This window comes from Pantherophis guttatus, chromosome 5 (assembly GCF_059756535.1).
Source record: "Pantherophis guttatus breed Tessera chromosome 5, ASM5975653v1, whole genome shotgun sequence".
In the NCBI taxonomy this organism is placed as follows: domain Eukaryota; kingdom Metazoa; phylum Chordata; class Lepidosauria; order Squamata; family Colubridae; genus Pantherophis; species Pantherophis guttatus.
This window is the reverse complement of record NC_142067.1, coordinates 77,418,529-77,441,044: the sequence shown is the minus strand read 5'-3', so window position 1 is coordinate 77,441,044 and position 22,516 is coordinate 77,418,529. Positions and strand designations below refer to the sequence as shown.

Below are 22,516 nucleotides of genomic sequence, written 5' to 3'. Positions count from 1 at the left end.
TGGGTCTAAAATGGAGCCTTATGATACCCCACTGCTTACTTCTCTCCATGTGGATGTAGTACCATTTAGTACTACTCATTGGGTATGATTTGTTAACCAGCTACAAATCAAAGGTGGGTTTCAGCAGGTTCTGACCAGTTCTGGAGAACCGGTAGCAGAAATTTTGAGTAGTTTGGAGAACTGGTAGTAAAAATTCTGACTGGCCCCGCCCCCATCTATTCTCTGCCTCCCAAGTTGATCAGGTGGAAATGGGGATTTTGTAGTAACCTTCCCCTGGAGTGGGGAGGGAATGGAGATTTTACAGTATCCTTCCCCTGCCATGCCCACCAAGCCATGCTCACCAAGCCATGCCACGCCCACCAAGCCACGCCCACAGAACCAGTAGAAAAAAATTTGAAACCCACCACGGCAACAAATCCATCTGGTGATGATGTTGTCTTTTCCACATTTTTCTAGTTTACCAAGAAGTAGGTTGTGGTCTACTTTGTCAAATGCCTTACTGAAATCTAAGTATACTATGTCCATAGCATTTAGCTGGTGTACTAATTTAATCACTTTATCAAAGAATGAAATAAGATTGGTTTGGCATGATCTATTTTTAACAAACCCATGCTGGCTACTAGTTATAACTTTATTTGCTTCTAGTTGTTCACAGATCTGTTTCTTGATTATCTTTTCCAGGATCTTCCCAGATATTGCTGTTAGACTTATTGGTCTGTATCCTGGGTCTGGTTCCCCACCCCTTTCTTGAAGATGGGAACATCAGCCCTTTTTCAATCCTCAGGTACTTCCCCAATACTCCAGGATTTTTGACAGATATGGTACAATGGTTCTGTAAGGCCCTGCCTCTCCTCCTTTCCCAAGAAAGTATAGACTCTTGAAACATATTTCAAAAGGAACCTTTTATTGAGAAGAAGTGATAGCAGGACAGCAGACTCTAAATTCCTCCCAAACTATACAGTTAGATATAGGACTTTAGAATCCCTCCCTCCAGTCTGATGTGGATTCAGCCAATCCACAGGTGTGAAGATGTTATTGTAACAGCCATCCTGAGAAACAGATAAGGAGCTGTTCCCAGGGTCTTCTTCTGCTTTCAACAAACTGAAACAATCCACATGGCCCTCCCTCCTTATTACATTCCAAAAAAGGTGAGAATACTGCAGGGTGCTTAGGCACCAGGAAAAAGGTTATAAAATACAGCTTATCCCCATCCCCATTTGAATGGCAGTATCATGTTAGGGATCTGATAGGTTCTGAAATAACATCTGCCAGCTCTTTCAGAACTCTGGGATGTAATCTTTTGGGTCCCAGTGATTTATATTCATCAAGGTCAGGTAGGAGTTCTCTTACCATTTTCTTGCTTATTTTAATTTTAATTTCTAATTTGTCTTTTACAATAATATTTTTGGTACTTTGGGCTATAATTTCTTTTTGTGTGAAGATTGATGCAAAGAACAAGTTAAGCAGCTCTGCTTTCTCCCTACTACCTGTTACTATCTTGCCATCTCTCTCTTTAGCGAAACCTACTTGACTTTTTTCTTGTTATTAATATGTTGAAAGAAACTTTTTTAAAAATTTCTTTGACTTTTGTTGCAAGTCTTTGTTCATTCTGAGTCTTTGCTTTCCTGACTTCATCTTTGCATGTTCTGGCTGTCTGTTGATAATCAGCCTTAGTTATGTGTCCCTCTTTCCATTTTTTGTACTTTTCCTTTTTGTCTTTCAGTCTGTCAGAGAGATCTTTGTGCAGACATGATGGTTTCTTCTTGGATTTCTTGCTTTTCTTTTTCAGTGGTATTGTGCTGGACTGGGCTTTTATGATCACATTTTCCCCATGCTTCTTGAGTTGTTTTCCCTTTTACGATTTTTGTTCATGGAATCTTTCCTAGGCTCTCTGGGTTTGTTAAAACCAGCTCTTTTAAAATTTAAGCCACTGGTTAGATTATATTCTATTGCTTGTGTTTGCATTATATTGAATTCCACTTGTCAACAGGGGCTCATTATTTGGAGTAGCACAGTCTTGTCAGACATGAGGACCTAATATACCATGAGGTCAATCTATGTTGTGGCCCGCCAGCAGCCAGCAGAGCTGGCCGCAGAGTTGGATAGTGAGGAGGTTGGGGAGGAACATAGAGCAATCCTGGGGCTGGGGAAAGCTTTGACGAGGGCTCTGCATCAAGGCAGAGAGGGAGCTAGACAGCAGTGAGGCAGAGGAACAGCTGGAGCCTGTTCCCGGTGTGTGCATGTGCAGAGCTGCCAGAAGACAAGAACAACTAAGAAAGCAGGGTTGACTTGGGAGTAAAGTCACAGCTTGGAGGTGTTGGCCCCTCCCATAGGAAACAAGAGAGGAGCGAATGGGGAGTGGGCTTTTGCAGGAAACAATTTGATCATTTGGTCATTTCAAAATTCTGTTCGTGACTCTAAGAGACTCTGTGCCAAGTTTTGCCTTACACTGCATTTGGAAACTAGTTATCTGGCAGCTTTCCAAGTGAGATAAGGTTTGTGTTGATAAATATTCCTCTGAAAGACTGTTTGCCAAGCCTTGCTGACTGTGAATGAAAGGAATTCACAGTCATGTAAATAAAAGAGGTTTTGCCGGGACCAACACTCTACTTCATGCTTTTTAAGGAAGCCTAGGTTAGAACTATCTATTGTTTCCCCAAAAAGTAGAATGTCTGCAATCCAGTAATTGATATGGTGAGTTTTATATGGTACTGTATACAACAGTGGTCACCAACTGGTGGCCTGTGGACCACTGGTGGTCCATGAGAAAATTTTGGTGGTCCACAGAAAAATTATTTCCATTTTTTTATATTGCACTAAATTAGGGGTCTTCAAACTATGGTCCCTGCAGTGAACATTTGTGTTTCTACAGAGAGTCTCCCCCTTCGGGATCTTTTTGTGTGGGTTGGAGGGGGGCAGAAATTCAGACTTGGGGTCTGCTTCAGCCTCCTGGTGCAGGGCTTTGGGCAAAGGCTGGAGGGAAGTTGTGCTGGTGGCGAAGAGCCGGAGGGCCTTGTTCCTGTGGGACTGGATCATGGTTTGGAACTGACTGACCATTTCAGCCTGCTGAGCCTCCAGGACCTGCACTCCTGCAGGTCTTCCCTCTGCTTAGAAAGCCTATGCTCGTAGTCCTCAGTGAGGTGCTTCTGCTGAGCCTCCTTCTTGTAGATCCAATTTGAACTAAGCCAGATGTTTTGCCAACTCTTTCTTGTAGTGGCTGCTTAGCTCCAACAACTGCTTCCTGTTGGGGCCTGGGCAGGGAGGCGAGAAGTAACTGGCAGGGGAGGGGTGAGTAGAGGCTGCTGAGATGCCCCCCGATGTGAGTGACATCGAGTTGGCCATTGAGTTGGCCATGCCCACCCAGTCACATGACCAACTAGCCATGGCCACCCAGCTGGTCATTAGACAGATCATATTAGTGGTCCATGGCATTTAAAATTATGAATTTAGTGGTCCCTGAGGTCTGAAAAGTTGGGGACCCCCAGTATACAACATAATCAGCATTTGAAAGTAAATCAATAAATATGTGCTCCTGAAAAAAAGGTCAGTGAATTAGCACTCATTCACTGTTGGCTTGTGTGGAATAGAAGTAAGAAAACTTACTCCCAAGAAAGTGGATTTTGGATTTTAAAATAAATGACATGCAAATAATTTCTGGAATTCTATTTATGTACACTGGCACTTTATATTTTAAAAAATAGAAGACAATTGTTCAATGTGTAAACATTGCTTAAATAAACAGATTCCTTATCTCAATGAACATGCATCAATCTCCTTATAACTTTTATTTGAATAAAGTAAGAGTTAGGCTGTCTGCCATGGTCTCTATGGAATTCAGTATCCATGTAGATAATTTTTGGAACATTCCAGCTATGTCTACCATTATTTCCAATATGATCTGAAAATCTAGCATAATTATTTAGTCAACCTCTGCCAAAAATCATCAAAGGCATGAATGATCTGTTTTATTGTAGGTCTCTTGACAGAATAATTAGTGGATCTTCAGATATGAAAGGTTGAAAACTAATGATTTAGAGAATTTAGATACTGCCCATCTATACAATATACTGGATTTATATACTGTATATATATTTATATTTATATACAGCAAGATAGTGTTGGGCAGATATGAGAGATAGAATTTTATTATATTCCAACATGGTCTACCTGTAATAAGAAGCAAGTAGGAAATAAGGCAATATGTACAAGTAGAAATTGAAGTGAGACTCTGGATAGGAATGTGTAAAAATGTTGCCATTTTTACACATCTTGTAAACATTTTGATATGCCTCTTTGTACATAGTCTAGAGAATCTTCAAGAGCTTTTCAGTTCTACTTTACTAAGAGAAAATACAAAACAAGGCCCAGCACAGTTAAATTGAAAAAAGCAGAGTAATCCTTACCTGCTGGCAATGGTTACCAGAATATGCAAGATGTGCAGTGGTGATTTAACAACCGGTTTGGTGATGGTGTTTCATGATCGTGTTTCACCCAAACCAGTACAAACTGGCTGAATCCAACCCCTGAAGATGTGGTAATCTTCTGATCAGGGCAGGGTTATGAATGGCTCTCCATTATGGCAATCTATAGTTAGGAATCGGGTTGGCCTGGAGAAAGACAAAGCAAAGTAGGTCAAATTTTGCACTTGACAAGCTTTCAACTCACATGGACAAACTAACATGTAGCTTAGTTCTCGCTCTGGGATGCAGTGCATCTACTTCAATGTTTTTGTATTTTGCCTTTGTATTGTAGCCCTTCCTCTGGGATTGTTTTCTATTATTGCTTTATGCATTTTTGTTCTTAAAAATGTAGGGCAGTTTTGCTGCATCAACAGGAGAGAGAAATGTTCCCTTTTTGACATTTGGGTTACATACCTCTGTTGCTTAGAAACAGCAAGGACCAGAAAGAAAGGCAGAAGATTTATAACTGCAAGATTTTGGAAACAGAGCAACCTGAAATATATTTGTGCATAATGACTGATCAGAAATGCAGCCAAAGAATTAAAGTGTTTATGTTAAAGAGTAGTGAGTGTCGATTTTTAGAGCTGTTCAAAACCTTTACAGTAAAAGATGTGGCTCAGAATGACACAAAAGCATTTGGAAACACCTTTGTCATTGTTAAAGCAGTCATACAAATACAACAAGGAATAACTGTTAAAATTATTATCTGAATCAGAGCTTTTTCATGGAGAGGGAGTACATTCCATCAAACAGAAGCCCAGATTAAGAGCTACACTTTCCCGATAGAGGATGGAGGAAAAGACTCAGGGTAGCCACAGCCCTTTCAGGATCTATCTAGTAGGTTAGAAGTTATAGCTTTATTTTGGCAACATTCTGTCCATTAGCTGTAAGCAAATAAAGGATTGGATTCAACTGGATAGTGTCAGATAGAAGTCAGAAAAGCCTGTGGGATCTGGGGGGTGCCTCAGCGTCTCCACGACTGGTATACCATGTCCAAAGCTCTAGACAGAGAAGTCCACCCCCACAGCAAAACCCCAGCAGAGCAGCCACCTCGGACAGCGTTATCCAGAAGGCTCATTCCAAAGGCTACAAATGTTGCCCCCACTCAACCGGGGGGGGTGTGATTAACTGCTATTGGTGTGGACAAATAGGACATCAAGCTTCTGAGTGCCTGGCCTCTGCCCCAGTTCCACAACAACTTCTTGCCACAGCTGCACGAGGCAGGAGGGCTCCAAGGAAAACCCCAGACACCAGCCGATTCTCCAGACAAGCCATGGAAATTCCCCTCCCCACTGAAGAGAGCAAGGACCCTCCGGCTAAAGAAGCCCCTCCCAGCATAGCCAGCGGAGATGAAGACCCATCACCCTCTTTTCAATTAAAGTAAAACTGGTGCTGCCAGAGACAGGGAAACAAGCAGAACTGCCAGCAATAATAGATATTGGCTGCACCAGATGTCTAATCGGGCTTAAAGTTGTAGAACAATTGGGGATCAGGACAACACCCTTGTGATACACAGGAAATGCCTGTCACCCAGAAAATAATTGACAGAGAGTTGAGAGATAAGACAAGAATACTATTTATTAATTATTTCTTTGCAAAGGTCCCCCTCAAAGTGAGAGAGCAAATTACCATTCGTTCTCGCCGTCTTTTATACAATTTCAGGTTACACCTTACAGGATACAAGCATGTCCCTTGAGTACAATTTCAGACTTTATATAACAGATAAACACATGGTATTCCCATTATGGAAAGTCCCCATAACTCCAGTATATAAAAATACCCCACTTAAAAATATTGCTTATACATGTAATATCAGCATAACAAGTAATATCAGCATATGCGCACTTCCCTTTCTTAACGAGGTCAAGCCGACCTGAACATACTTCCTCCAAAATAATCTCAAGAACACAACTTCCTCTAAAAACACAAGAATCACACATCCCGTTCTCATGCTCCTTAAACTGTCAGCTAAATTATATAATCAGGTTATACAGAGTAAAATAAAACCTTAACATGATTTTAAAATGGCGTAACTTAGGCTATATTGTTTTACAGGAATAACCCTAATTTCTTTATTTCTCACAATCCCCCCTTCTCCTTTTCATTATCTTTTTATTCCTGTAAACTATGTATATCTTGCAACATTATAGAAACCTCTCTTCTCCCTAAGCCACCATGCGAACCTTCAACTAAATTCTTTTGCTTCTTTATTCGGCAGCAACACTTCCAAACATTACAGCAAAGAGGTATACATTTAATACAAAGACAGGAAATAAGACATATAACTACAATCAATAATATGCCTACAAACTATTCCTTTAACCATGCAAAGCTGGGTAACCATGAAGTTAATATATCCCAAACTCCTTTAAAAGCTGTATTCTCAGTTACATATGTTAAATGTGTAGTAATATTATGTAATGTTTTTATCTTAGATTCTATAAATTGAGACCTATCGGATACATTGAAACAACAAAGGCCGTGGAATTCCTCGCACCCATGACCCATTCTTAATAGCATGTAATCTATAGCCACTCTATTTTGTAATAATGATTGTCTTATTTCTCCCATCTCATCAGCTAATGCAGCTACAGCAGAAGATGTCTCATTTATACTCTTAGCTAAAGCACAAGCTAGGTGTCCAAGTTGATTCTGACTATATTGTGTAGACATCCATGGAAACATTCCCAAAAGTCCAGCCTGAACCTTATTCAATACCACCACTTCACCATTACAATTAGCATCAAATTCCAATTGTGTAGCATCTCTTTTATCTCTATATATCCCCTTATATGTTCCTTCTCCAACATGGTCATATGTTTCTATTGGAGTAATATGCCATTTAGTAGGATCCTTAGGAGCATATATAATTAAATGAGGTTCTCCTTCAGGCCTAGGAATTTCTCCATCTCCATGTCCCTCTACACTTTTAACACCTCCATGTGTAGTTACCTTAGTCATTACTTTCTTCTGAACATGGTCAGTATGATACAGACTTGCATTCATCATTTCATAATAAAACTCTGTTTTATAATTTATATCCTTGAAATGTGCAACAGCCATAACAGTAGTTAAACAGCCAATAGTACAAGGACCACCTACTGCATGTGCTGGAATATATGCATAAGCATATAATCCACAAAAGAGAAACCAACCTTTAGGCAAATATAGAACCTGATTTATAGCTTCCACTTCCTCCGTCTCCGAGCAGTGAAAAACCTTTTTATTAGGCACAGGAACATATATTACCTTCTCCGGTCGCTTCTCAGGATGTTTATATATTACACAATCATATGCTGGCAATATTGTCTTAACTTCAATCACCAGTTTCTTCTGATTTGTCCACTTAGTTGGCTTTTGTGGACTCCCAAATAATGTTATAATATGTGACAAATTAAGATTATTTGGTTCTATTATAATATTTGCTTCTTCAAACAGAAATTTTCCCGGTACTGGTACCCCCACAAAGCATGTAGCCATTATATCAGAGACAGTTGTCTCACCTCTGACACAAAAGGAAGTACTGTTTAAAGCTACCTTCATTAAATCCAGAAATATATTGCCTTCTCTCGTTCTCCTTTCAGCAATACTTCTGGCATGTCGTAAAGGTGCCTTTAGATAACCAACAGCACACCTTCCCTTCCAAAAATAAGGCAATTTAGGCAAAGCCAAATTTCCACATAAAAACATTAACTTCGAAGGGGCCTTTATTTCAAAATATGGAAAATGTAATCCCTCCTCCAAAATACGGAACATCTTATATGAAGGAGTATGATTACCATAAAGATCAGTACATTCGTTATATAAAAACTCCATTCTTTCTGACAAATCAGTGTATTTAGGGGTAATGTCATATGTATTATTACAATTAGCATATCTGCCCAAGGGTATACCATCTACAAAAGATGACCTTATGCATATATCAGCTTCTTCAGCACCCTCTATCAAGGTCAGTGTCTCTATTAAAGAATATCGGTGCTCGAGTTCAGTATGGAAACATAACTGCTGCCATGTTATTGGATAATCTTGTAACACATTCAACATCTCTTTTTCAATCCCTATCTGCACCTCCAAAAGAATAAACAGAAACACCATATACCCCATCTTCCTAGTGGACTAATTCCCCTCTCCAATATAGCTTCCAGAAAGATAAAATATTATTATCTTACCACCAAAGTATCAAACTGTCGAGGTGAACTTACATCCACTGGATACCAAAGCATAGATTTACACCAATCAATTATATCTTTTCTTAATACAATCAAAAATATAACAAAAATCAATATCACTCCTAGCCAAATACAAAATTCTTCATAGAACTTTTCTTCCATCCATTGGTCATCAATCATCTAAAGGTCGTCGACGAAAGGTCAGTTTCAACGGCTCTGTAGACTTCGCATCCACCGTCCATCCATATGGCGAAGACACCGGTCCCTTCACTCTGGAATAATGCACCCAACCTCGTTCCTTTGTCCTCACAGCCGATTCAGTAGTCAGCAAAACTTGGAACGGTCCTTCCCACACCGGTTGCAACTTTTTCTCCTTAAGTGCTTTAATCAGGACCCAGTCTCCACTCTTATATTCATGGATTTGGAAATCAAGCGGTGGAGTTTGCGCCAATAATCCCTTAGACCTTAAAAGAGAAAAACACTGGGACAGTCCTTGTATATATTTTCTTAGAAAAACATCCTTCAATTCTATTCTGGGCATTCCAACTTTTCCTGTATACGGCAATCCAAACATCATCTCATATGGAGATATTCCTATATCCTTTCTCGGACTTGTTCTTATTCTCAATAGAGCTAAAGGCAAACATTTCGTCCAAGGTAGTTTCAATTCTAGCATTAATTTTTTTAACGCAGATTTTATAGTCTGATTAGCTCTTTCCACACGTCCAGAGGAACTAGCTAAATGACTCAAATGAAGCTGCCAATCAATTCCCAATTGATTCATTACTTGCTTTACCACCTGGGCCGTAAAATGTGTACCTCTATCACTATCTATTGATTCAATTAACCCATAACGTGGTATCAATTGCTCCAATATAATTTTAACAGTCATTTGAGCATTTGCCCTAGCACAAGGAAAAGCTTCAACCCATCCTGTCAAATGATCCACTATAACCAACAAGTATTTAAGAGTTCCAACCGCTGGCATTTCAGTATAATCCACTTGGATTCTTTGAAAAGGCCAGACAGCCAACTCTCTACCTCCCATAAGTTGTTTCCTCATAATCTTTTTATTAATTCTTACACAATGTATGCACTTTCGTAATATTTGCATAGCTATAGTATACATCCCCCTACACACATATGTACGTTTAACAAAATCAATAAGAGCTTGTGTTCCCCAATGAGTTCCCTCATGCACACGTTCAAGCACATTCCTCATCATTGCTTTATTCAAAACTTGCACCCCATCCTTAGTTATCCATTTTCCATTCACCTGACGCACACCCTCATTTATCATTTGTTGTTCTTCGTCATTAGTAAATACAGGCGTCACGTCATCAGTCAAAGCTGGAATTAAAATCATAATAACTTCTTCCCCTAAAGCTGCTTCCTTAGCTGCTTCATCTGCCATCCTATTTCCCACTATCAATTTTGAAGTCCCTTTCTTATGAGCTTCCACATGGATAACAGCAAGCTTAGTAGGACCTTCAGCTGCCTTTAAAACAGCAGTTATAAGATCAACTTGTTTAAGTTCCTTTCCCTTACTGGAAATCAATCCCCTCTCCATCCAGATTTTTCCAAAAGTATTTAAAATACCATAGGCGTATTTTGAATCTGTATAAATATTTCCCACTTTATTAGCCAACAAATGCAGAGCTTGCAATAAAGCAAAAACCTCACACGTTTGCGCCGACCATTCAGATGGTAACTTCCCCGCTTCTAAAATCTCTGAAGTATCCCCATTTACAACAGCATATCCATTTACTGTCTTTCCGCCCTTAACTCGAGAAGAACCATCAATAAATAAGTTAATACCGCCCTCTAATGGACTATCCTCTAAATCTTCCCTAACCTTGGTTTGCAAATCAATTACTTCCACACAGTTATGCTCTATAGAATCCCACTCCTGTCTCTCTCCTGACAAGAATTCTGTCGGATTCAAATTTCTATCTGTAGAAAGAACTAAATTCTCTTGAGACAATAAAATAACTTCATACTTCAAAAGTCTTGCATTAGTTAACCACCTATGCGCCTTCTGCATCAAGATAGTTCTAACCTGATGTGGACTACTCACAACTAATGCACCCCCAAATGTCAATTTTCTACTCTCCTCCACCAATAAGGCAGTTGCTGCCACTGCCTGCACACACAACGGCCATCCTCGTACTACAGGATCCATCAATTTTGACAAAAAAGCTATAAGTTTCTTCTTTCCTGCCCAAGTTTGAGCAAGCACCCCTTTTGCAATTCCATCTTCTACTGCCACAAACAGATGAAACGGTTTCTTCAAATCTGGTAAACTCAAAACCGGAGCCTGCATCAAAGATCTTTTCAATGTCTTCAATTTAGACTCATCATCATCCTTCCACACAACTGTCCAAGGTTCCTCCTCTATTAACTTATCATACAAAAACCGCACCTTATCCGTATAATCATCGATCCACAATCTACAATAGCCCACTAAACCAAGCAATTTCCTAACTTCCTTCTTAGTTTTCGGCAAAGGCTGAGTTATTATTCCTTCTACTCTCTCAGGATTTATCCGTTTACTTCCCTGGCTTATCAAGTGACCTAGGTATTTAACTTCTAACTCCACATACTGAAGTTTCCTTTTGGACACCCGCAAGCCACTTCTCCCCAAAAAATTCAACAATGCATTTGTTCCTTTCTCTACCTCAACCTTTTTCTCTCCAGATAACAACAAATCATCTACATATTGTAACACCTGCAGTCCAGAAGGAATACAAAATCCTTCCAACACTTGTTCCAACATCTGTCCAAACAAATTCGGACTTTCAGAAAATCCCTGTGGCAAAACACACCATCTATATTGCTGGTTCCTATGAGTATCTGGATCAGCCCATTCAAAAGCAAAAATATCTCTTGATTCTTCATCTAAAGGACATGTCCAAAACGCATCCTTCAAATCTATCACACTAAAATATTTATGACTATGTGGTATTCTCCCCAACAACGTATAAGGATTTCCCACGATTGAATGTCTATTGGCAACCAATAAATTTATTTTCTTAGATCAATCACCATCCGGATAGACCCATCAGGCTTCCTAACAGGTAATATAGGTGAATTATATTGGGACATAGTAGGTTCAATCAATCCATCTGCTAACAACTTCTCAATCACTGGCTTTAACTCTCTCCTCAAATCTATAGGAATATTATACTGCTTCACCTTCACAGGAACTGTCCCTTCCTTCAAAGTCACTTTCAATGGGGGAATATCTAAAACGCCCCTATTACCTTCCTGTTCCCACACAATAGGGTCAATATTCCTTTCCTGTTCTTCCGTCAACACATTAACTATAGATTCATTACAAGAGAATTTTAACTCACAACCTAGGAGTGATAACGCATCTCTTCCAAGCAAATTAATGCCAGCTTCTGGTACAAATATAACATCTAAATAGATCTTTTGCTTTCCACAACCCAAAGTCATATTATTCAACAATGGCACTTCAAAAGGTATTCTTTGAACACCCCTTATCTTAATGGTTGCACCTGTTTGATGCACTCCATTAGGTATTTTACAAATAGAAGTTCTAGTTGCTCCCACATATTCCTCTTCTTCTGGTCCCACTAACAATTTTATCAAGGGCTCTTGGTGGGATCCCTCTATCAAAAGCCCCTGACCCCACTAATCATCCTCTTCTCCCATAAGGGTATAGAGGCGCGGTTCCATCCTCTGGGACCTCCTCTTCTCTGGACAATTTCTGGCAAAATGCCCCTCCTTGCCACACGCAAAACATTTCCTACTTTCCTGGCCACTAATTCCAGGCCTTCTCAACTGTGGAAATCCTCTTCCTATCCCTGGCCGCTGTTTCAATACAGTGGACGGATTCTTTCCAAAACTTCTTCCTCTCCCCATCACTTCTTTCCTGTCTGCTGGCTTATTTGCAGCCTTCATTACTGACACCATCATCTGACTCTTTTGCCTAGTCTTTGCTTCATCTCTGTTTACATACACTTTTTGAGCCTCCTTCAACAGGGCGGTAATATCAGACCCAGCCCAGTCATCAATTTTTTGTATTTTCTTCTTGATGTCTTTGTATTTTCTTCTTGTGCCTTTGTCACAAACTGCATTTTCATTAAGGACTCATAAGCTGGCGTTTCAGGAGAAAGACCAGAATACTTATTTAAATTGTCCTTAATACGTTCCAGAAACACTGAGGGTGTTTCATCTCGCAGCTGTTCCACCTCAAAAGCTTTAGTCAAATTCTTTCCTTGAGGTACAGCTGTCTTAACTCCCTGAAGTATAATCCTCTTCAGGTCCTCCATTTGCCCCCGGTCAGCTGCATTGTTATTATTCCAACCAGGATCTGCTAATGGAAACTTCGTCTCTGCAGCCACGGTTGAGCAGCCCCGGCTTGGGTCTTATCCCAATAGGCCATAGCCACCTTCCGTATTTGTGACCTCTCCTCGGGGGAGAACAGGTAACCCAATATATGCTGTAGCTCAGCATACGTATACAAATTGGGCCCCAAGAACAGATCCAATGATTCTGACAACTTAATTGGATCCGCTTGCAAAGACGGCATATTACTCTTGTAATTTCTCAAATCTGAAGATGTTAAAGGCACATTTACAAACGTTGTCACTGGGAGGCCTGCACCAGTTAAACCATTTGGCATCTCCCTCAAAGGCAACATTTTCTTAGTTTGTAGACGTATCCTACGAGGGGAAGGAGGTCTTACCGGTGTTGGCAATTCCTCCGACTCCCTCTTTATCTGTTGATATCGCCGAGCTGTTGAAGGTACTCCCCCACTGCTCCCAGCAGCAGCTGCCTCAGCTAAGCCACCCACTGCCCCAGCAGCATTCGGGTTATATGGAGGAGGTAAAGGTGGGCATGTAGCATAAGCCAAAGGATCCCACCTTTTCTCTTCTTCCTCTTCCCCATACAACACTCTAGAATCCCTGGGGGGAAACGGATCAAACCATTGAACATGAAACCACGGTTCAACATATGGCAACTGAGAAATTAGTTTCTTGCCTTCCAATACCTTCTTCAAGGCATTGATCCAATACGGGTCAGACTCCCCAAACTTACTCCACCTGTAATTAGGCTTTATCAAAATAAATTTCGGCCACACCCTTGTACAGTAATTAATCATAGCCACCTTATCCAACTGTTTAGTATAAACCTTCAACCAATCCTCTGTCCATTGAGTTAACAACTCCCCTAAAGGTGATATTGGAGGAATAGAGGGTATTTCATTGTTAGTATTTTCACTACGTTTACTCCAAGAAAGCCCCATACTGTCACACTCACACACACACTAAGCACACCTAATAAGAACCCCAGAGAGAGAAAAAGTATACTCACTCCCAGTGCAGTCCCCCGGAACGTTCCTCTTGTCTCCTGTCCTAATCTCCAAGTCTCCGTCCCAGGGTTGGTTAGAGAAGCTGCTCCCGTCCGGCAAGAAAACAAACCTTAACACCAAAACAGTGTTTAGCGCGCTTTTTAGATTTATTTGCTTACCCGACGAAAGGTCCTCAAGTCCTTGTTCGGGCACCAATTGTGATACACAGGAAATGCCTGTCACCCAGAAAATAATTGACAGAGAGTTGAGAGATAAGACAAGAATACTATTTATTAATTATTTCTTTGCAAAGGTCCCCCTCAAAGTGAGAGAGCAAATTACCATTCGTTCTCGCCGTCTTTTATACAATTTCAGGTTACACCTTACAGGATACAAGCATGTCCCTTGAGTACAATTTCAGACTTTATATAACAGATAAACACATGGTATTCCCATTATGGAAAGTCCCCATAACTCCAGTATATAAAAATACCCCACTTAAAAATATTGCTTATACATGTAATATCAGCATAACAAGTAATATCAGCATATGCGCACTTCCCTTTCTTAACGAGGTCAAGCCGACCTGAACATACTTCCTCCAAAATAATCTCAAGAACACAACTTCCTCTAAAAACACAGGAATCACACATCCCGTTCTCATGCTCCTTAAACTGTCAGCTAAATTATATAATCAGGTTATACAGAGTAAAATAAAACCTTAACATGATTTTAAAATGGCGTAACTTAGGCTATATTGTTTTACAGGAATAACCCTAATTTCTTTATTTCTCACAACCCTTAAAGCACCCAATTAAATTTCACCAGGTGGATGGAATGTTAATTGGGGGGGGTGTCCCTGCCACTCATATTACTGAACTGATTAAATTAGAGATGGGGAAACATCATGAACTTATACGATTTATAGTAACCCCAAAAACGTCAGAGGCCTGGCTTGGCTGGACAAATGGGCCCCCACCATCAAATGGGAAGATGGATACTGAAAAATCAGAATAGGGGTTGGCCCTGCCCCTCCCCCAAAGAGCAACCTACCCATAATGGCCAGCGGCCAGAAACAGCAGTGGTTTGTTCAGACGGGCCCCCAGGCGAACACCAGATTCCTAAGGTGTATGCAGACTTAGCCAAAGCTTTCAGTGAGGAAGAATGTAACCTCCTCCCCTCATTGGCCCACGGACTGAGCCATTGAATTACAACTGGGAGCCAAATTGCCAAAAGCCAGAATGTACTCCATGATGCCTGCTGAAATGATTGAGTTGAGGAAGTACATTGACAACAACCTAGCCAGAGGGTTCATCAAGCCTGCGAAATCCAGGATGGCTGCCTCAGTACTGTTTAAAGAAAAAAAAGATGGTACATTGAGATTTTGCATTGATTTTCGAGGCGTGAACAGCTTTTGCATACAAAATACCTACCCACTCCCACTGATGAAGGACTTGCTGAACCACGTATCAAAAGGCAAGATTTTCACCAAGCTAGATCTAAGAGAAGCCTACTACCAAGTTCGCATAAAAGAGGGAGACGAATGGAAGACTGCTTTTAACTGCCCCTTGGGCAGCTTCCAATTCCGGGTCATGCCTTTTGGACTCCAGGGGCCCCCCGCGATCTTCATGCAACTGATCAACGAAATTTTGCATGAACACCTATATGTTTATCTTGATGACATTTTTATATTCAACGAAAATATGGAAGAACATGTCAAATTGGTCAGACAAGTGCTGAAAAAGCTCCTAGCAGCCAAACTTTATGCAAAGTTGTCCAAATGTGAATTCCATCAGGAGTCCTTGGACTACCTGGGATACAGGGTGTCGAGTCAGGGAATCGAAATGGACCCAGGGAAGGTGAGGGCACTGCTGGACTGGCAGCCCCCACGTACCCATAAGCAACTCCAAAGCTTCCTGGGGTTTGCAAACTTTTACAGACAATTCATCCCTTCCTTCACTGAGGTCGCACTCCCTTTGACAGAATTGCTAAAAACCGGCCCGTCTCCCACCAAGCCAAAACCTAGCCAGCCCCTAGCTTGGACAATGAACTGTCAAAAATCCTTTGAATGGTTGAAACGCCTATTTGCAGTGGAGCCGATCCTACAGCATCCTGACCCAAATAAGCCCTTCGTGGTTCAGGTGGATGCAAGTGATGTGGCAGTGGCTGCTGTTCTACTGCAAAGGAATGCCCAAAACAATCTAATGCCATGTGCTTATGTATTGAGAAAGTTAACAGACACTGAGCACAGATGGGCAGTATGGGAGAAAGAGGCATTTGCGGTGCAATGGGCTCTCCTATCCTGGAGACACTTCCTAGAGGGGGTTAATGAGCCTTTTGAGGTGTGGACTGACCACAAGAATCTTGAGGTGCTGAAGACCCCGAGGAAACTTTCTCCCAAGCAGGTTCGTTGGGCTCAATATTTCAAACGCTTTAACTTTAATCTGAAATACATCCCGGGGGGTAAAAACCTTTTAGCTGACACTCTCTCCCGTAAGCCCCAGTTTGAAAGCCAACGGGAAGAGATAATTCATGCCAGCTGCCCAAGCCCGCACCAGAGCATAAACATGCCAGGGTTCCAACCTACCCGAAGACAAGTTGACAGCGGAGCTAAAAGAGGCACTCTCGACTGATTCCTGGTTCAAGGAGAACCAGGCAGACCTAACCCTAAAAGACGGGTTGGCATGGAAGGGGAGTAAACTTTATGTGCCCCACAGCCTGCGACTCCTGGTGCTAAAGAGGAGTCATGATTCTCGACTAGGGGGCCACTTTGGATTTTTAAAAACCCTACATTTGACTAGGAGACAATTCTGGTGGCCAGAGATGAAAGCTGATGTGGAAGACTATGTGAGGAGCTGCTCCACCCCCTCCTTTGGTTGTGCAAGAGGAGACTCATTATGTGGTAAAGAAAACCCTAAACTCTAGACTCTACAGGGGTCGCTTACAATATTTGGTACATTGGAAAGGTTACCCTTTGGCTGAAGCTACTTGGGTGAAGAGTTGGGATGTAAATGCTGATGTTCTTCTGAAACAATTTCATGATAAATTTCCTGAGAAAACAAAAGGTCTCCCGGGGGGGGGGAAGAGAGGGGGTTGAGGAGTCTGGTGCACGGTGTTAACCCCTTCTTTTGTGTTTTGTCTGCTTTATTTTTCAGGAGGTGGTTCTTTTTGCAGGGGGAGGGGACGCCTGTCAGCTTTGGAAACCATATTAGGCTGGAAGCTCCAATGCTGCCACCTTCTCATGTGTGGGAAAGTAGGAGGGGGGATTAAGGAGAGGGGTTGTTAGTAGACATAATAGCATTCTTCCTGTTGGTCAAGGTCAGGCCAATCCAGGATCTGGAAAAGGAGTGGTCAGGGGGCTGTATCAAGATGGAGCGGATGTTGATTGGAGCATGTGACCAACTGGGGGGGGGAAGGGGATGGTTTTGGGGGCTTTGACTTACTGAAGGAAAACCTGGGCTTTTCAGATTCAGGTTTTCCCAGATGCGGCAGTTTGCCTATTCTAGTAAAGAGAACTTTGGAAAATGTTTGCTTGCGCGTCTTTACTTGGAGTTGGGGTTTTTCTGGAACACTGACAGCCAGGGAGTAAATTACCCAAAGCCGATGTATTCCTTGATGCCAAGGGAAATGGAGGAACTTTGGGAGTTCATAGACAAGAACTTAGCCAGAGGATTTATCCAGACAGCGAAGTCAAGGATGGCTGCCCCTGTACTTTTCAAAGAGGAAAAAGATGGGTCTTGTTGTGGCCCCGCCCTCTGAGCCTATCTCATTGGAGGAAGAAAGCTCCGAACATGAGGAAGAGGAGTCAGCCAGGCCTCCCTCTCCAGGCCCCTCCCCTCTGGCACTGTCTCAGGTGCCGGCCGAGGGAGAGGAGATTAGCCAGGAGCCAGGTGTCTCGGATGAGAGCGAAGGAGAGCCGTCATTCCTGGACGCACGCCAATGAAGGCATGATAAACGGTTGCAGCAGTTAAGGAGGCGTGGTAGGGATTAGAACTGAGTCACTGGATCACACCCCAGAGACTATATAAGAGAGGGTGGTGGCTGGTAAAACCCCGTGACGAACAAAAACAAACTTTGGCTAGTCACTTGAACAACGTCTGAAGCTGCCGAAAGGGATTTTGTTTTGCTGGACTATTTGCAATGCGTATGTAATGTTATGTTATCTGTTGCAGTAAAAGCTCTTGGCAGACGGTGATTATATTGCTGCCAAGTTTGAGATAACGACCTGTGTGCGTGCCAAGTACTTTCTTAACCCTCGGCTGGCTGTGTTTGTGTGTGTGTGTGGATGGGGACAGATCAGGTCTCTCAGATTATGCATGAATTACAGAGTACTAAATTGCATCTGCATGGAGAATATGTATCCCCTCCCCTTCATGAGGGACATGCTGGACTATCTGTCAAGATTGGCACTTTGCTTCTTTCAAACCTCAACTTGTCAATAAACTGGGGAGAGGGAAGGGTGAAATGGAATGCTGAGAAAGTGTTCATGGACCGTGAGAGCCTGGCAACCATCAAGGTCACAACGACAGGTGCCTGAGAAGGAGGTGGATTGTTCTCATAACAAAAAGACATCTCATAATTGAACAATGTGATCATCCAGGGGTGGGAGAAAAAAGGTAAGCTATTGTTTAACTAGACAAGTATTTGTGTGGAAAAATCAGAGCTGGTTTTGATTTTTTTAGTACCAAAATGGTGTATCCAATAAAGTTTTACTTTTGGGAATTCAAAGCTCCTGAGAGTGTTTTCTTGTTTTGGGCACACTAGTTGGACAATTGACACTACCTAGCCAAGGGGAAGATCTTTACTAAGATTAACTTATTACTGAGTGAGGATTAAAGAGGGGGATGAGTGGAAAACTGCATTCAACTGCCCTCTGGGATGCCAGCAGTATGCATGCAATTAGTAAATGAGGTTCTGCATGAACACCTGTACAAAGGGGTGCTGGTATACTTGAAAGACATCCTAATTTATACCAAGATCATGGAAGAGCACGTCAGGCTAGTGAAAGCAGTACTTGAGAAGTTGCTCAAATATGCAAATATGCTATATGCAAAGCTATCTAAATGTGACTCCCACAAGACCAGTTTAGACTACCTGGGATATCGCATCTCCAAGGATGGGGTGGAGATGGACCCAGCCAAGAGGAGAGCAATCCTGGAATGGGAAGCCACTTGAACCAGGAGGCAGTTACAGAGTTTCCTGGGATTCATGAACTTTTACCAGCAGTTCATCCTCACATTTGTCCAGATAGCCTTGCCCATCACCAACTTGCTCAAGACTTAAGGGGAGCAAAGCCCAAACCGAGTCAGTCACTAAATTGGTCCATCGAATGCCAGGCAGCCTTCAAAAACTGAAGAGGCTCTTTGCTGCTGATGCAGTCCTGAAGCACCCAAACCCAGATGAACCTTTTGTGATCAAGTCGGATGCCTGTGATGTGGCAGGAGGGGGAGTTTCACTCCAGAGGAATGAAAAGTGAAAGTTGCAACCATGTGCCTACATATCTCACAAGTTGTCTGATACTGAGAGGTGGTGGACCATTGGGAGAAGGAGGTTTACACAGTCAAATGGGCTCTTCTCACCTGGAGGCAGTTTTTAGAGGGCAGTAAGATTCCATTTGCAGTGTGGACAGACCACAAGAATGTGGAGGTGTTAAAGGCCCTGAGGAAGCTGTCCAGGCAGCTTGCAGTGCCAACACTCTTGAGGCAGCAGAAAACAGTCTCCCCACAGCTGGCTGGGGACTCAGTAATGCAACCACTAAAAGATTCCTTGGGGTGGATGAATGGTTCCAGAGACATACAGGTGAAGGAGGACTTGGCATAGAATAGGAGTAAAGTGTACATCCCAGCCAGCCAGAAAACTTTGGTCCTGCAGAGGAGCCACAATGCAAAATCCTCAGGGCATTTTGGGTTTGTAAACATCCTTCACCTGTTGAAGAGATGGTTCTGGTGGCCGAATATGAAAAAGGACATAGAAGCCTATGTGGTCAGCTGTCCTGTGTGTGCCTCCATGAAACACCTACCTGGGAAGCCTCTAGGCTTGCTACATTGGTAGCCAACCCAGGTAATCCATGGGAGGAGATATCCATGGACTTTATCATGGAATTGCCTGAGAGTGCTGGGAACACAGTAATTTGGACTGTCATCAACCTGTTTTCAAAGCACACTTTGTGGCATGTCCAAAGATTCCTTCTGCCCGAGCCCTAGACAAGATGTTTGTGCAACACATCTACAGACTACATGGTGTCCCAAAATGCATTATCTCAGACGGGGGGGTGCAATTCACCGCAAAATTTTGGTGGAAATTTTTAAAATTGATAGGCTCCTCCCAGGGACTTAGCTCCATCTACCATCCAAGTACCAATGGAGCAGTTGAATGTACCAACTCAGTGCAATACCTGTACTGTTATATAAATTATCAGCAGACTAATTGGGCCAAACTCCTGCCTTTCACAGAAGTGGCATATAACAACTTGGTGCACAGCAGCACAGGTTTTACCCAGGGGTGAAATCTACTTACCTTCCTTACTGGTTCGGAAGCGCATGCGCCGTGCATGTGCACTCATATCTTCTGCGCATGCACAGAAAGTAAAAAAACATTACTTCCTGGTTAAAACCAGGAAGTAATGACACCTGGGTGGTGATTGCTACTGGATCGCCGAACCACAGGGAAAAATTGCTACCGGATTGGGCGGTCTGGTCCGATCTGGGAACATTTCACCCCTGGTTTTACCCCTTTCAAAAGGGTCACGGGGACTGAATTTGTGCCCATGCCTGCCCATGCCCACTTTTTCTTTACTTGCTTGCTCGGCTGCCATTGTAACGGGGGGAGGGGGGAGCTATTGGAATGTCTGGGAGGGGGGAAGTGAGCTGGTGGAGAAGAGCAGAAAGTTTTCTTCAGCGTTTTCTTTGAAGCTGGTAACAACTCAAGGTCGACTGTTGTGGCAGAGCAGGAGGATGGCACCATCGGACGTTGCACCCCACATGACCCCTGGGGGAAATGTGGATTGGATAATTTTCGCTGGACGGTTGGAAGAAGGGTTTTGGGGATGCTTTCTATATGTAATTTTTGCTCCTTTTGCCTCAGACCTTGCTTTTCTTTGGTTGCATTCAGTTCATACTTAGTAAAAGTACATTTCTCTATGAAAATGGAGTCGGGGTTTTTCTTTCTTGGGTATTGAAAGGAGGCATACCTGACAATGCCAGAGCTCCCTCAGGAAGCTCCATCCTCAGTGTCATTAGCTGACTGGATGGACACTCTAAAAGCCATGTGGCCCGCTGTGTGTAAATAAAGCTAGGGAAAGCCAAAAAAAGGCAAGCAGATTTGAAAAGGGGTCCCCAAAGGGAATTTAGAGGGTGGGATAGTCTATTTGTCCACCAAGTATCTAAACCTGAGACAAGCTTATAAAAAGTTAGATCCCAAATACATAGGGCCTTTCCAAATCATCTGGATCGTGAATCCATTGAGGGTGGAGCTGAAACCTCAGGCAAGCATCCGGTATTTCATTGCAATCTTTTAAAACCCTTTTGGGGATCTGGCTTGAGGCCGGTTAAAGAACCACTTCCTCCTCCCATCCTAGTTAAGGGAGAGGAGCACTATGAGATCAAAAGGATTCTCAACTCCAAATATCACAAAGTACCAAGTAATTACTGTGAAAAGGCTACCCTTTAGTAGATGCTGAGTGGGTGGCTACTCCAGATGTTAGGGCTGCAAGGTTAGTTAAGAGTTTCACACTAGGTATCCTCAATGTCCCTAATAAGGAATGTGACAGAAGTTGGGTTGTAAGTAATAATGTGTATATATGTTTACTGTTGTTTCAGGTCTACCCTTCTTTCGGGGGGTTGGCATGTCAGAACTGACTCAATCTTTCACCTATATTCTGCTTTGCTCTCAGCTTGACAAAGACTGGTGGAGGGGTGGATTGGAATGCAAGGCTGGGAGTATGGCCTCCAAGCATCATTGATTCCATGAGACATTGCTCCCCCCCAAGAACACTCAGAGCAGATGCCACAGCGTAATCAGCTGGTTCCCAAAGCAAAATGAACAGAAGTGATTGGTGGATGTAATGGACTGTGGGTGGCCTGTGGGGAAAGAGGAAATGAACTATGCATGTGTTTATGTGGGAAGCCCAGAGCTGGTTTTGCTTCTTCTGTGCCAATGTGGATGTCAACTTATTCAGTAAAGTTTATACTCTTGGTAAAATAATGTCTGAGGAGTTTTTTTTTCTGGATTTGCAGCTTGACAGCTGACACCTGGAAGATAACATAGAGAAAGACTTTAACAATATTTCAAAAGCTGGTCATCATTTTACCTTTCTCCCAGTTCTTAGAACGACAACAAAATGCTTTAATAGACAAATTACTAACCCATAATTGGGGTATGGGTTAGTAATGGGCTATAAATGGGCTCTCCTGCCCGAGAAGTAAATATCACATGATGTTTGGCTTACATTCTTGTTGAGTGGGAAACATTTCAGTCATCTTCAGACAAATGCCACTCAGTTGCTCCTGTTGGAATATTTTAAGAACCTTTCTCCAACCTAATTACAATAACATTGTATGTAAAGGCCT

The 22,516-nt window shown here is 42.3% G+C and overlaps 1 protein-coding gene across 4 annotated transcripts in view; it reads right to left on the bottom strand.

The window, feature by feature from the left end:
* Positions 1 to 1,776: 1,776 nt before the first annotated feature.
* Positions 1,777 to 22,516, bottom strand: part of CNKSR2 (connector enhancer of kinase suppressor of Ras 2) — a 452,425-nt gene continuing 431,685 nt past the window's right edge. For all 4 annotated transcript variants that reach the window (XM_060686726.2, XM_087871349.1, XM_060686725.2 and 1 more), the window contains one exon: positions 1,777 to 22,198. In XM_060686726.2, coding sequence (XP_060542709.1) covers positions 22,122 to 22,198 — 77 coding nt within the window. In that variant the 3' untranslated portion in view covers positions 1,777 to 22,121. The remainder of the gene's footprint in view (positions 22,199 to 22,516) is intronic.